The sequence below is a fragment of the Drosophila sechellia genome, unplaced genomic scaffold, assembly GCF_004382195.2.
Source record: "Drosophila sechellia strain sech25 unplaced genomic scaffold, ASM438219v1 U_1, whole genome shotgun sequence".
NCBI lineage: Eukaryota > Metazoa > Arthropoda > Insecta > Diptera > Drosophilidae > Drosophila > Drosophila sechellia.
In genome coordinates, this window is record NW_022611044.1 from 1 (window position 1) to 15186 (window position 15186).

General features: G+C 43.3%; 1 protein-coding gene and 2 pseudogenes across 1 annotated transcript; 2 read left to right on the plus strand and 1 right to left on the minus strand.

The window, feature by feature from the left end:
* Positions 1–1374: 1374 nt before the first annotated feature.
* Positions 1375–4985, plus strand: LOC6614152 (annotated as a pseudogene).
* A 3307-nt stretch (positions 4986–8292) lies between these two features.
* Positions 8293–9154, minus strand: LOC116802446 (annotated as a pseudogene).
* Positions 9155–10377: 1223 nt separating this feature from the next.
* On the plus strand, positions 10378–11334 carry LOC116802445 (larval cuticle protein A3A-like). The gene is made up of 2 exons (XM_032726924.1): positions 10378–10438; positions 10515–11334. Exons 1-2 carry the CDS (start codon positions 10427–10429, stop codon positions 11211–11213), a joined length of 711 nt encoding a protein of 236 aa, XP_032582815.1. The 5' UTR covers positions 10378–10426; the 3' UTR covers positions 11214–11334.
* Positions 11335–15186: the final 3852 nt, after the last annotated feature.

Here is a 15186-nt window from a genome sequence, read left to right on the forward strand (position 1 = left end):
GTGCACTTTACTTTTCAGTTTTCGTTGGCTGCCTCTGGCTGCCACTGCCTCCAGTTTCAGTTCGCTCGTAAACAGTTTTCGGGTGCAACTTTTGTGCGAAATTTATGCTTTCGTTCCGTATCTGTATCTGGGCACTTTTCGCACAAGTAAATGCGACTTGGTCCTGGGAAATGGGAAATGGCCCTTTGCCTGAATCGCCTGTGTGTTTGTGTGTGCTAGTGTGCCCCCAGGTGGTGTTTATGGCATCCGTTCTGCGAGTATTGATGAAGGAACTCGGGCTCGCATCTGTAATTCAATCAGTGTCTATGTCTGGCTCCTCGTCCTGCTCCTGCCGGGATCCTGTTCTTTCGCCATTTGCCGCTATTGAGACTCTGTTTACGCAGCTCGTTCAGCTGGAAACGCCGTGCTTGTTGCCAAAGGCAAGTGGCGAAAAAATACAAAATATTTTGCAATCGCATCAATGCAAATAAGGTGGCAGAATTGAACTGCGGCAAAGGTAGCAAAATGTCCTGTTTTCTAAATGAATATGCGCATCTCTTTACTACTCATCAATGCGAGTTTTATTTAGGGAAAATTGTATTTTCACGAGTTTATGTCCTAGCAATTTAGTGATCCCTATCATTAGAGCTCGTTTTAGTTTCGAGAAGGATGTTTTTATCGCGCTTTGGATGGTAGAATAATTCAATGGCTCCCGTTTTAGATAAGTTTTCCTCATATACTGGCTTAGACTTAACTTTTAGCATGATGTCGAATGGAAGTCTGGCAAAATTGATTATTGTATGTAGAAATAACACTTTTTAACTTTACTTAGGACGTTCCACAAACCGTGAATAATATTTACCATTGGGATACAATCCTGTTGTCGCCTTATTTTTAATTATATTATATCACATTCAAGAGCGAAATATTTTCCATATATAATAGACAAGTTTTTCAAAAAAATTAAATAGATTTCCCTTTGCTATTCAATATATAAGTTTTTCAACGCTCCCCTGCGAGCTATGTACTTTCCACCGAAGCTTCTGGCTGAGGCTTCCGTTTGGTAGCCGAACCACTTGAGAGCCCTGCTGTGGCCACGTCTTTGGCGCACTGATTGATTGATTAGATTTTTGTTAATTAACTTAACGCTCGAGCTGCGAGTGTCGCGACTCAGCGGCGAAGGAAAAACGCTCGAGTCGAGCGACTTACGGCGCGGCATCAGCTGCACTTTTGGCGCAGGATTGCTGGAGAATGCTAAAAGTTTTCTTATCTAGTTGGGCGAGTTTCGCTGAATTAGTTATGCCTCTGACGAGCTGATGGATTGATTACGGGCGGAGATAGAGAGGTGGAATCCTCCAAGCACGGCTTCCCATCGCGAATGCAATTTGTTGACGCATGTACCACGGCCACGCCCACACGGGGACATGTTGGTGGGAAAACCTCGACGAACAAATAGAAAAAATTGAAAAAAATTTCACATTCACTCCGCAAGTCTCAAACGAACAAAATGCAATTTCTCAATTGCAGCTGAATTCGTTCCAGAAAACGGCCTGCCCCGACGACTCCGCACGCGTACACCAATACCCAGCTGCTGGAGCTGGAAAAGGAATTCCATTTCAATAAATATTTATGCCGCCCAAGGAGGATCGAGATAGCAGCCAGCCTGGACCTTACGGAGCGACAGGTGAGTGCTCCGCAATGCAATTTATTCCGCTGCATTCGCACACGGCAGCGGAATTCCATTACTCCGCTGACAAATTGCTCACAGCTCTGGGTGCTCCTTCCCCCCTTTTGCCACTTTTAATTGCACACACCTGGTCGAAACTCAAACTAATCCCATCTCGGTTGCAGGTAAAAGTTTGGTTCCAAAACCGCCGCATGAAGCACAAGAGGCAAACGCTCTCGAAAACGGACGACGAGGACAACAAGGACAGCCTCAAAGGTGACGATGATCAGTCCGATAGTAGTAAGTACAATAACATTTAAATGTGGGTTATATTATTCTACTAACTATTCTACTAACCGTTGATGCACATAAATAAGATATCAGACAAAAGTTTTCGACTCGTTGACCCTAAAAGGATTCAGAATCCAAAGAAAACTGTACCAAAATTTGAACTCGCTCTTGGGGTTTACCAACAAGTTGTTCCACTTTTACTTTTCGGTTTTGCATGGTTTCGCTTCTGAGGCTTTTACGCTGAAGTAAGAGATGGTGTAGCTTATCAATCATTGTCAGAGCATGGGATGGGTTGGAACCACTTTTGGCAGGGCGGCCCTCGACGTGCAAACCCCTTTCGCGTGAGAGTTCCGAGTTGGTTCTCGACCCTCCGCTCTCCTCTTCGCCTCCAACTTACGAAAACAAATCATCAATATTCCTGGTCATATACCTACTGATTTGCTTTCATCCTATCTTCCCGTGAAATGCAGACTCCAATTCGAAGAAATCGTGTCAAGGCTGCGAGCTGCCATCCGATGATATACCCGATTCCACGTCGAATTCCCGGGGTCACAACAACAACACGCCGAGCGCCACCAACAACAACCCGAGTGCTGGAAGCCGTAAGTTTTATTATGGAATGTGGTAACATATCTAATGATATTTTTAAAATGACCAGTGACTCCAAACTCGTCCCTGGAAACGGGCATCTCCTCGAATCTGATGGGCAGCACCACCGTATCCGCCTCAAATGTGATCAGCGCCGACTCCAGCGTGGCATCTAGTGTTAGCCTGGACGAGGACATTGAGGAGAGCAGCCCATCAAGGTGAAGAAGAAAGACGATGGTCAGGTGAGTCTGTCATCTTTAGTGGGGGAGTTGCTAATAAGAACGTAGGATTAGACGAATGAAAAAGGTTAAATATAAGAAACTATATTTCTGATAACTTAGTGCGAATTCTAAGGAGACAATACAATATTTGGGTAGCAATTTAACAACCTTAAATATATTTGGCAAACTGACAATTTACAAATCTTATTTATATTACTAACAAATTGCTTTAATACTGCACTTCAGGTCATCAAAAAGGAGGCGGTCTCCACCTCATCGAAAGCCTCGCCGTTTGGCTATGAAAACTCCACTCCCAGTCTGGTCAGTTTTCGGCGGGATTCAGATGCCTCCGCCGTCGGAAATGCACCCACCAGCAAGGCGGTCGGCAAGAAACGCTTTCAGAGTGCCGCCAATGCCATTGCCACGCCCACGCCCCTTTCGGACAGCAATAGTGGAAACGGAAATGGAAACGGGGGGGAGGCGGCCCAGCTGGCGGCTATTTTCCAGGCTATTATCCTAGTCCCAAGCAGCAGCAGCAAATGCAGCAGCAGCAACTGCACCCGCAACAGCAGCAGCTGCCGCAACAGCAGCCGCAAGACTACTACGGCAAATACGACATCGAATTCGCCGCCTCGCCGCACCACAATCCGCACAACAAGCAGCAGACGCTGCACGGCGAGTACCTAAGTCCCAAGCCAAGTGCAGCCAACTTCCACCAAACAGTCAACAGCAGCAGCAGAACGACCAGTTCTACTACAACTACAACGACACCAACGGCACTCCGTACTTGAACCACCAGCAGCAGCACCATCACCACGCACAGCACCCACAGCAGCACCACCACCAAAACCATGTGGCCGACTTTGAGGCGCCGGTCAACGGACCCAGCAACTTCAACAATGGCACCTACTACGACAACATGAGTTTTCAACAACAGGCGCAAGCTCACCAACACCAAACGGTGGTCTTCCAACAGCAGCAGCCTCACCAGCCAGCGGCGATTAACCACCAGTAAGTAGCAAGATATTAATTACAATATCTGCTTTATATGCAAGTTTTGTAATTCTGCCAATCCCGTTTTTTGTATGCAAATGGCAATGCATATTTGCAGATTTGTTGAAGACACGAATCTAGAATATATTTAAAGTTTGTATATTCAAAATATATTCAAAATTATTTCATATAATTTTGTTAACATAATTATGTTCTCCAGTCTCCCCAGTGGCCATTGTTTTTTGCTTAACCATCCATAAATATAACACTTTCCAACACTGACATCTTAGATAGTACATAAGCCCCACATGGCTTTGGGCTTGACAAAATTTAGCCGAAGCGCAAACCACTTGCGTCGGGTATCACAACATCCAGACTCTGTCATTACTAACGCTCTTGCGAAAATCTGTTTGCGTCTAAGACGATTATTGGCCCATTTAAAGCCCAGTTATAACTGGCTAAAAGTAATATTAGCAAACATGCGTCTCATTAAACGCTTAAATTATCGCACCAGGCCAATCTTAGAACTATTCGCAATAGACTTGTCTTTCTTATGTTATTATTTTCAAATAAAATACGAAGTTAAAATAATTACATATCTTAACAGTCAGGATATATATTTTTTAATAAGTTAAACTCTATAATTAAGAATATAGCTTTATTTTGTTGTTTTAAAAGGATATACTTATTCTATGCAATAAACCTGCACGTCTGCTATTTTGACCTTGAGTTCTGATCCTTTCTCCTTTTTATCTCGCTACAGGCACATGCATCACCTGGGAAGTGGGAAACATACAGTGCTCTAGGCCTTCAGATGGAAACTGCGAGGGCTACAACAACTTTGGGGCCGCCGGAACCGGTGGTGGGTACTACGAGGCGGGTCAGCAACCTCCTGTTCCGGCCACCCACGGCCATGGACACCATCCCCCACACGTGCAGGTGCCGGCTCAGGCGCATGCCCACATCCACGCCCACCACAATTCTGCCGCGATTCCCGGAGGAGTGGGAGTCGGACCGCCGCCGACGCACATCCACGGATTCGCCATCAATGGGGACCGGCTGGTCAGGGCCAGGCATTCGGAAACAACGGAAGCACTGCAGCTGGACCTCTGCGATCAGTGGCTGGAGAACTCCAATAGCTCGGACTTTAACTTTCTGAGCAACCTGCCAACGACTTTGCGCCGGAATACTACAACTCAGTTATTCATGTAGGAAGTGAGCCAGAGGCCAGTGTAAATATTTGTTAGCCTAATTCGCCGCGTGGCGTGAGTCTTGTATTCTATTCAGTGTCGTAGCGTCGTAAGCACTTTGTCCTTAGCACATATCTGTACATAATAAGCTATTCCTCTTTTTAGTCTAATCAAATCCCAAACTGTCATGATTTTCTATTGGCTTCAAGTCAGATGATGCTCTATCTTAAAATTCCAATTAGAACTACAAAAGACAACAAAATTGTAAATAGATAGAAAAATTGAACGACTTTCGCACAAGTCCACATCAATGATTATAAAGTACTGAATTATCTTTGATAAACTCGTTTTGTATATATCTGAAGTAGCTTAAATCAAAAACGTAAACAAACTGTCAATAAATCTTATGTAAAATTATAAATAAAAGTTTGGATCGCTCTGGATCCAAGTGCAATTTCTCAATGAAAAAATTTATTTAGAATCCTAAAGCACTCTCAGTTATTTCGATGTTTGTCATGTTCGTATGTTGATTCTACATTTTCATAATAGTAAACAAATATATATTATAAATATGACTATAAATAATGGAATAGATATCTTGTAAGGAGAAAGAATAAAAAACTAAGTAAGACAAAAAACTTTCAGAATAAAAAATCTTACAAAATACTAAAGACGATTTGGGTTGTATGACGGTGACATTACCTTAAGTTGCTTTTAATTTAATCCGAAAATAACGAAAAAATTGGTTTCAAAAATAATTTATTTCAAGCCATTAATCTTAATGCTTGTCGCTTCAGCGAGCATCTTCTTAATAATACGTGAATAAGAAAATACTTTCGTATGATCAAAACCAACTTTTCAACTGAACAATACATCTTGGCTACAGCGGTGCTCAAAAATTATTTTTATGAGAAAATGGCAAAGGCGTAATTTTTTGGCAATACTATATTGTACATAGTTTTCGACATGACCAATCTTTCGGTTGGTATTTCCTATCCAATTTAAGTCCCAATTGCAGGAAGTCCCATTTGCAGTACCAGGAAATCAACGAGCCACCAAGATAGGTGTACTGAGTAGTCGTTACTAAAACCTAATTTCCCGGCTGAACGGAGTGCGAAGTGATCACCATATGCACGAAACATTCGAGATAACTCTTTTACGAGTTACAGATTAAGTCCCTTACTTAGTAATAAAATTTAAATTATTAGTGTTTTGAAAAGTTGAGTTTCTCTATATGACGAAAGCTCAAAGGCCTTAAAGAAATCGTCTCTACGATATTTTTAAAGGGTGTTGGGTACTATAAACTCCCTGACATCTTAACAATATACATTATCTCGAAAGAAATAGGCTGACCTCGTTGATTCGATAAATATTATCTACCAAGAAAAATGTCTAGGCCACGGCTCTCGAGGAGTTTGTATTTTGTCAGGGTTAGAGTGGGAGTGGCAAGCTCATCCTTTTAGGTACTTTAGCTATCTAAAAACCTGAAAACCTTTTTAACTTTAAATTTAATTTGGTATTTTGGTGATTCCCATCGGTTCGAAAGTAAAACTATGCCGCTGTAACTAGGTCCACAGTGTTTCTTCCGGGCAGCCTCTAAATCGGTTATAGACTAACCCCAAAAGAGAAAACTTCCACTTTTCTCCCAACCTTTATCAACTTTTTAGGCCAGCAACGTTTGTTAAAGTATTTGGCATTTGAATAATAAGCTTTAATTAACATTACCACATGGATCAGACAGGCGCTAGTGTTTCTGTTTACAGCATGTTATCTGGCAATATTTCTACATGACACCTATACATACATTGTACACAATTTGTATCCAAGATTCCCACAACATTTTCCCAAGTTTCAATCCTTTTTTTCAATTGTGTTAATGCTTTAAAAGGAAACTTTTTCCAATTTTAAATCGTGTTTCCTATCACATTGTTATAGACTTTAGACTTTACATGGTTATTTATTCAATATAGTGAAACGCTCAAAAACCCTACGAGTCACGTCAGAAGATTTCTTTTATCCCGGATTGCACTGCAGGGAACCGAAAAAACATCTAATGCCTTCATGCAAAATAACGACATTTTTAACAAGTGACTAACTAATTTTGATGAAGGTTTACTAAAAGCTTCTTGTATTTTAGCAATTCAATGCAAATAATTTTAATAAGTATACTTGTACTCGTAAATTGCAAGGGTATACAGGATTCGTTGAAAAGTATGTAACATGTGGGAGTGGCTACGACCACGCTTCAGATAAATGTTATTAATTTATTTTAATTTATGGATTTCAATTTATCAGATAAGTAACGGGTATCTGATAATCGAGACAATCAACTATAGTATTGTCTTTTATATATTTGTTCGGACACCTTTATATACTTGCATGAGAAATTGATTATATTAAACACAGTTAACCTGTTATCAGTAAAGGACTTGATCACAACCCGAAAGAAGTTAAACAACGAAATTAAAAGGCAGCTCAATATTGAGAGATGTTAAGGATTTGGTGAGACGATTGTAAACAATTTTCTGGAAAATACTTGAACTTAGCATTGCTCTAAGATCAGGAATCAATAAGCTCGATTCTATTATGAAATGCCGTGGTTATGACGTCTATATTAGTGCTACTTATGAAGGTCACTGCATCTCAGCAGTCAAAAAACCGATGTTTACGTGATAAGTGCTGCAGTACGCCGAAATTGCAAACTCCTTCATGAAAGTAGCTGTTTGTGTATGCTTGAACATTATGAAAAGATTGAACAATCACAGCAAGTTTCATGGATATTTTTTTTAATGAGGAATTTAATTTTCTATGCAATAAGTATGATTCTATACGAATTTCTTGGAAGTGTACCATTTCTGAATGGACTTAAGTTTGTAGTCCCCTCTATCCCATTGTTTTAATTTAAAAAAATTTTGTTAATAGGTACAAGCAAAATGCGAAATGGGAAAGCCGATCACTGAAGTTCCGTCTAGCAAAATCAAATCGAAATCCGGCAAACGAAAAAATCGTTTATATTATATATCCGTAAATTGCTTTTATAAGCACACATGAATATTTCACACCGATCTGATTATGATTTATTATTCGGTGATAGGATTGGCCAACGTCCAGACCCGAATCGAATCATAGCGGGTATAGCAAATAGATATCTCAATGGAAAGGAACGATTGAAAGAAAAAATTCAATTTGACTTTAAAACTAAAAAGTTTGGAATTTCAATGTCGCAGCCTAATTCAATTAATTGGCCACACAGCCACTCTAATTTAGCCCTCACGAAGCAAAAGTAATTAAATTGTATTGGCTCGCGAATCGAATTGAGCCCCAGGAAGTACATATCCTTTGGGACGGATACAGTGAAATAACCTTTTTAAATGTGAAATATATGTTTATATTTAGTAGTCGTTCGTAAAACTATAACAAAAAAGGGCTAGTCAATGCGGAATGTCAGTTCTTAGTGATGGTAGGCAACAGCGGGGGCGGCATAGTGAGTGGGAGCAGCGTAGTGGGTAGGAGCAGCATAGGTGGCATACGCAGCGGGGGCAGCATAGTGAGCCACTGGGCAACAGTCTTGACCACGGCGGGAGCAGCGTAGTGAGCAACTGGAGCCACGGTCTTGACCACAGCGGGAGCAGCGTAGTGGGCGACAGCAGGGGCGGCGTAGTGGGCAACGGGAGCGGCGACGGTCTTCACAACTGGGGCAACGGCGACGGCCTTGACCAGGGGCTCACGGTTCACGACGGCGTTGAATCCGTTGATGGGATCGGCGGTGTACTGGACGGTCCTCTTGTAGCCGTCGGCGTCGATCAGGGAGTACTCGCCGCGGACCACATCTCCATCGCGCTCCTCCACCTGTCCTTGTTGTCACCGGTCAGCTTGTCATCGACTCCGTAGGAGAAGCGGTACTGGGGATGGGGGTCGTACTCCTCAGCGGCCTTGACCACGACCTTCTGGGCGACGGCCACGGGGCGTGGGCGTAAGTGGCCACCGCTGGGGCAGCATGGTACACCTGTGGGGCAGCGATGGGAGCATAACCGGCGCTGGCCACGGCGACGAAGGCGAGGGCGAAGACGAACTGTGGAATATATTTGTTAGAGAAACGGGTTATGTTAGGATACCAGAGGACTCACCTTGAATGCCATTTTAAAAGGTTTTTGGAGTCCTGGGTTAGTTCTTTGCGGAAACGGTGCTGAGGGCTGAATGATACGGTTTCTGGCCGGCCAGCCATTTTATAGCTCCCGCTTGCAGTTTCTGCTCAGGTGAAGCGAGGTGCTTACGCTTGGCCTTCTGAATATCATGCTCCAAATTAGCGCGAAGTCACCGCTCTGCGAAGTCAACGGCAAAGTCGACAGAGACGCCGGCAGAGAACCAAGAGAGGAGAAGGGATTTGCGAATGCGAAACGCAGTCCAATTATTTAGAAAGGATTCGACGGATTCGCGCGGGATTTGCCTTCTGCCAGGTGCCCACGTTAAAATTGGTAGTTGGGAATGGATTGCATCTGCTAATAGCGTTTCGATTATCCAAGATTATTAAAGGATGGGATCGTGGATGTCGGCTGGGTGGCCTTGATTCGCACAGACTTCGCAAAAGGGCATTTATTTGGAATGAAGCAGCGTTTTTCTATATACAAAAATAATCCATTGTGTAATATATTTTTAACGGCCATGTTGTTCTAAGATCCATAAATTCCATGTTCCTTAGGATACTAGCGCATACCCATAGCATAATGTTGCAACATAATGTTGCAATTGATTACCAGCTCAGCTTTTAGTTTTTGGAACATTAGTTTCAGTAGTAATAACCAATTATATGATTATATATGTTAATCTTATTTTCAAGAGTTTTTTCTTATTCAGCTCATTGTAAAGTTCATTCAACTTCTTAAAAGAATGTGTGGTACCTTTTTAAACTTAACTAAGATTACAATTACGAGGGATTACAAATCCGTTCGTTTAATTATAATTATATATTTATAGAGTATTCAAAAAATATTAATCAGATTTCACAGTGAACTCTAAAGATAAGGAAATCTTTGAAAAAAAACCCAATAAAAACATTCGATTTGCTCTGTAAGAAAAAAATACATAATCAGTATATCTTCTTAAAGCGATCTTATACAGCGTTATATAACGAAGTAATTAGCCATACATTGCGGCCGGCCAAGCCCTTTCGGTATTAAGCAAACCTTTCCCCAAAGATCTTTCACTCTTTCGGTGCTGACGGGTTTAGAATCTGTGGCCAAAAGCATTTGCACACCCACAGAGCTTAGCGCCGCGAACAGGAAGTACAAGTTATTGCCCGACAACAATCGCAACCGAGAAGCATTTAATATATTTCGCTGTCACCGCGAAAATAATGCGTGCTGTCGGCGTATTGGGCCAAAGCAGAGCAGAGCTGGCAGCTTGATTTACTATAAAAGTTGTCGATCGGACACAGAAAAGTATCATTCGCAGATCCAGTTCACTTCTGTAAAGAACTACCAATCAGCACTCCTAGCAACATGGCCTTCAAGGTGAGTCATCTCGATGGAAATCCGGGATCAACTGTATACGAAATTCCGGTTGGATATCTAACGCTCTTGAATTTAGTTCGTCTTCGCCCTCGCCTTCGTCGCCGTGGCCAGCGCCGGTTATGCTCCCATCGCCGCCCCACAGGTGTACCATGCTGCCCCAGCGGTGGCCACTTACGCTCACGCCCCCGTGGCCGTCGCCCAGAAGGTCGTGGTCAAGGCCGCTGAGGAGTACGACCCCCATCCCCAGTACCGCTTCTCCTACGGAGTCGATGACAAGCTGACCGGTGACAACAAGGGACAGGTGGAGGAGCGCGATGGAGATGTGGTCCGCGGCGAGTACTCCCTGATCGACGCCGACGGCTACAAGAGGACCGTCCAGTACACCGCCGATCCCATCAACGGATTCAACGCCGTCGTGAACCGTGAGCCCCTGGTCAAGGCCGTCGCCGTTGCCCCAGTTGTGAAGACCGTCGCCGCTCCCGTTGCCCACTACGCCGCCCCTGCTGTCGCCCACTACGCTGCTCCCGCTGTGGTCAAGACCGTGGCTCCAGTTGCTCACTACGCTGCTCCCGCTGTGGTCAAGACCGTGGCTCCAGTTGCCCACTACGCTGCTCCCGCCGTGGTCAAGACTGTTGCCCCAGTGGCTCACTATGCTGCCCCCGCTGCGTATGCCACCTATGCTGCTCCCACCCACTACGCTGCTCCCACCCACTATGCCGCCCCCGCTGCCACCTACACCTCGTACTCGGGTCCCGCCGTCGCCTACCACCACTAGATCCTGACTAAAATCGACGCTGTACATATATAGAATTGTTGGCTTTATTATTACTGTTCATTTATTTATTGACAGCACCAATAAAAAAATGCATACAAGTATGTAGACATATATCACGAAAGACTAGAGTGTTTTGAGTTGCTTATTCAGAGGTAGATTCCTGGCAAAGGACTCTCAGAGGTCGTTCACATTGTCCTGTTCTGGTTTGCATTATTTATGTGCTTGTTTTCATAACGAGTTCTTGCCTTCAGTGTGCGAAAAAGTTCACAGACATCGTAGGAGCCAGCCTCGCCAAAGGATTGCTGCAGTCTTAGGGCAATGAAATTCCTGTGGTGCTTTTGGTGGTGCAGTCTGGACTTTTGTTAAGATCTTTCAGGGATGCTGCCAGGGGCAACGAACTGCTTTGGCCTGCTTGATGATTTCGTTACGAATGCGGATCTTGATCCTGATCCCGATCCCCTGTCTGTCTGAAGGGCAGACAAATTTCTGGGCTTTGTTTTTTTTTTTTTTTTTTTTTTAATTTTTTTTATTATTTATTGAATCTTCCCTTTGTGTTAAGAGACTAACAATAAGTGTTCAAATCTTAATCTAACTTAATTAACTTTCGCTTAGTGATAGTTTTTTTTTTTTTTTTTTTTTTTTTTTTTTCATTAATGCCCTAATAAGTTTATTGCTGGGCTGGGAGGTCGTTGCGGTGCAGCCGGCTTTGACTGCATACTCGGATTAGTTTTCTTGCGAGGGGATTTGTATGGGTGGTCAGCTTTTCGTTATACTTCGTTTTTTTCTCAGCTATTACTTCGATTACTAATTTGATTTTTAGGTCTCTGTGTATGTTTTCGTTTCGAAGGTACCACGGCGCTCCAGTGATAATTCTCAGAATTCTTGTCTGTGCTCGCTGAATAATGTCTATGTTACTTCTGGATGCGTTGCCCCACAGCTCGGAGCCATAAGTCCAGATAGGTTTTAAGACGGAGTTGTATAGAAGAGCTTTGAACTCCAGACTAAGTGGAGAGCGAGCATTTATGAGCCAGTGGAGGTTCCTTGCTTTAAGTTTAAGATGTTTCGATTTGGCTTCTATATGTTTGCGCCAAGTGAGCCGCCTGTCCAGATGAACTCCCAGATATGTTACCTCGTCGGCTTGTGGAATGCATATGTTATTCAAGACCAGTGGTGGGCATGTTTGTTTGTTTAAGGTAAAGGTAACCTGCTTGCATTTTTGAACATTTATTGAAATTCTCCAGTCGGCAAGCCATCGTTCTACAGATGTTAAGTGTCGGGATAGGAGTGCCGTGGCTTTTATTGGGCATTTCGAGCGACTGAGTATCGCGGTATCATCAGCGAACGTGGAGGTTGTTAGATTGTAGTCTATGGGGAAATCCGCCGTATACAGGGTGTATAAGATTGGACCCAGTACACTGCCTTGCGGCACTCCAGCTTCGATTGCGCAATCGCGTGAAGTGCTTGTATCGCATCTTATTGCAAACACTCTGTTATATAGGTATGACTTCAGTAGCTTATGTGTGTTTTGGGGCAACAGCTTGATTATTTTAAACAAAAGTCCATCGAGCCACACTCTGTCAAATGCCTGCGCGACGTCTAGAAAAATGGCTGTGCAGTATTCTCGATGTTCAAAAGCAGTACGAATTTCTGACGTGATTCGGTTGACCTGTTCGATGGTTCCATGTTTTTCTCTAAAGCCAAATTGATGTGTTGGAAGTGTGTTGTTTATTCTAAGATGAGGGCTAATCCGAAGGAGTAGCATTTTTTCAAACAGCTTTGAAAGACATGTTAATAAGCTTATCGGTCTATATGATGATGGCTGCGTTTTATCTTTTCCTGGCTTTGGAATCATTACTATGGTCGACTTTTTCCATTTTTGAGGGAAGTATCCAAGCTTGGCGATTGCGTTGAACAACAGGCAGATGTGAAGAATAGCACACTTTGGGAGTTCGATGAGCATTCTTGGAGTTATTAGGTCGTAGCCAGGCGATTTTCTTGGGTTCAGTTGCTCTTTGATAACCTTTGCTAGTTCACATGGTCGGAATTCAAAGGGTTCTTGAGGATCTAGATTGGCTGCTATTAAAGGAGGGAGAATAAATGTGTTGGTAGAGGGATTTGGTCGGAATACATTTTGTAAATGGTCAGCGAAAGCACTGGCTCTTTCTTCATCACTTCGAAACCAAGTGCCAGAGGGACTTCGGAGTGGCATAATTGGCGCTATTGGAGTCTTTAGGTTTCTGTGAGCTCTCCAAAGAGGGTACTTAGTGCTGGTGGGAGAGAGTTGCTCGATATATGAACGTTGGCTGTTTTTTTCCTCTTGTTTGAGAGCATTGGTAAGCCTGCGTGTGGCTATCTTAAGCATGTGCTTAGTAATTGGTGATCTATTAGACTGCCAATCCCTTCGTAGGCGTCGTTTATCTAATACCAGCCGCTCGATTTCGCGATTAGTTTTGATGTAGTTTGGTTTTGCATACGTCACTGGCGGGGTTGAAGCCTTTGCAGCCGAGACTAAAATGTTTTCAAGAGTTTCCGTTGACTTGTCTATATCCTCCTTTGAAGATAATGCCGTCGTTAGTTCTATGTGTGAACAGACATACTTTTGATACCTTGGCCAGTTTGTTCTAAAATTTGTGAGTCTATACGGTGGGTCGACGATGTGGGGGCGAGTTAGCATATTTAGAAAAACAGGTGAGTGATCTGATGATAAATCTGCTAGTGCTTCGGCGGTGACCATGTTGCGGGGGACATGTTTAGTAATTGCAAAATCGATCAGGTCTGGGATTTTTCTTGGGTCTGCTGGCCAGTATGTAGGCTTACCCGGGGATACATAGTCTAGCTTGTTTTCTGGCTTCGTAAGCGCATTGTACAATTGCTTACCCTTTGGCGACACAAGTCGAGATCCCCAATGGGTGTGCTTGGCGTTATAGTCACCCGCTGCGATGAACCTGTCACCTAGTGTGTTAAAGAATTCCATGAATTGATCCTCAGAGATTGGAAAGCGCGGTGGGCAGTAGACTGCGGCTAGAGTCGTTGAACCATTGTTGAGTTGTAAGGCTATGGACGTAGATTGTAAGTAGTTTTTGTCAAAATTGTTTAAGTGGTGGTGTTTTATGCGATTTCTGATGAGTATTCCAGTGCCTCCATGAGCTTTACCATCTGGATGATTTGTACCATAGAACAAGTATCCTGGTATATGAAAATTGTTTTTATTTGTGAGGTGCGTTTCTGATAGTAGCATTACGTCGATGTTTTTTTCGTAAATGAACTGTGTGAGCTCTTGTGTATGCCGTGAAACGCCATTTGCGTTCCACAGAGATATCCGTAGGGAAGCCATTATGGGGATTTTGAAGATACAAGAAGTTGAATCAGGATATTTTGGTTTTTCATGAGCTCTTGCAAAGTATTTTGCATGAACGTCATGAAGTCTTTCATGCTTTGCTGTAGGGATAGCATCATAGCTTCGATGCCACTTTGTTGTGTTTGTTGGATGTTTGTCGGTGTATGTTCGGAATGAGCAGTTCTTGTCGGTGGGGCGGGCACTTCTAGTCCGGATTTTAGGGCGCTAGCGAAGGAAATTGTTGGAGTAGTGTTTGGGACAGTTAGGGGTGGTTGAAGAATCGGTTGCGGTGAGTAGAAATTGACTTTGTTGTATGTATGTGCTGTGGCAATACGTTTGTTTAGGCGGCTCTTCAATTCTTTGTACACCACACAGCCTCTGTAGTTTGCAGTATGTTTTTCCCCGCAGTTACTGCATTTCTTCACAGACTTATCGTCCTTGTTTTTGGGGCAGTTTGCGGTAGTATGAGGTTCGCTACAGACAACACATACGGACTTAAGGGTGCAGTATGCCTTGGTGTGGCCGTATTCTTGGCAATTAGTACATTGAACTGGATTGATACGTTTGTGCGGCTCCTCCACGGTGATCCTCCGATGTAGCAAGTACTGTAAATTGTATATTGGGTGCACTTCGTTT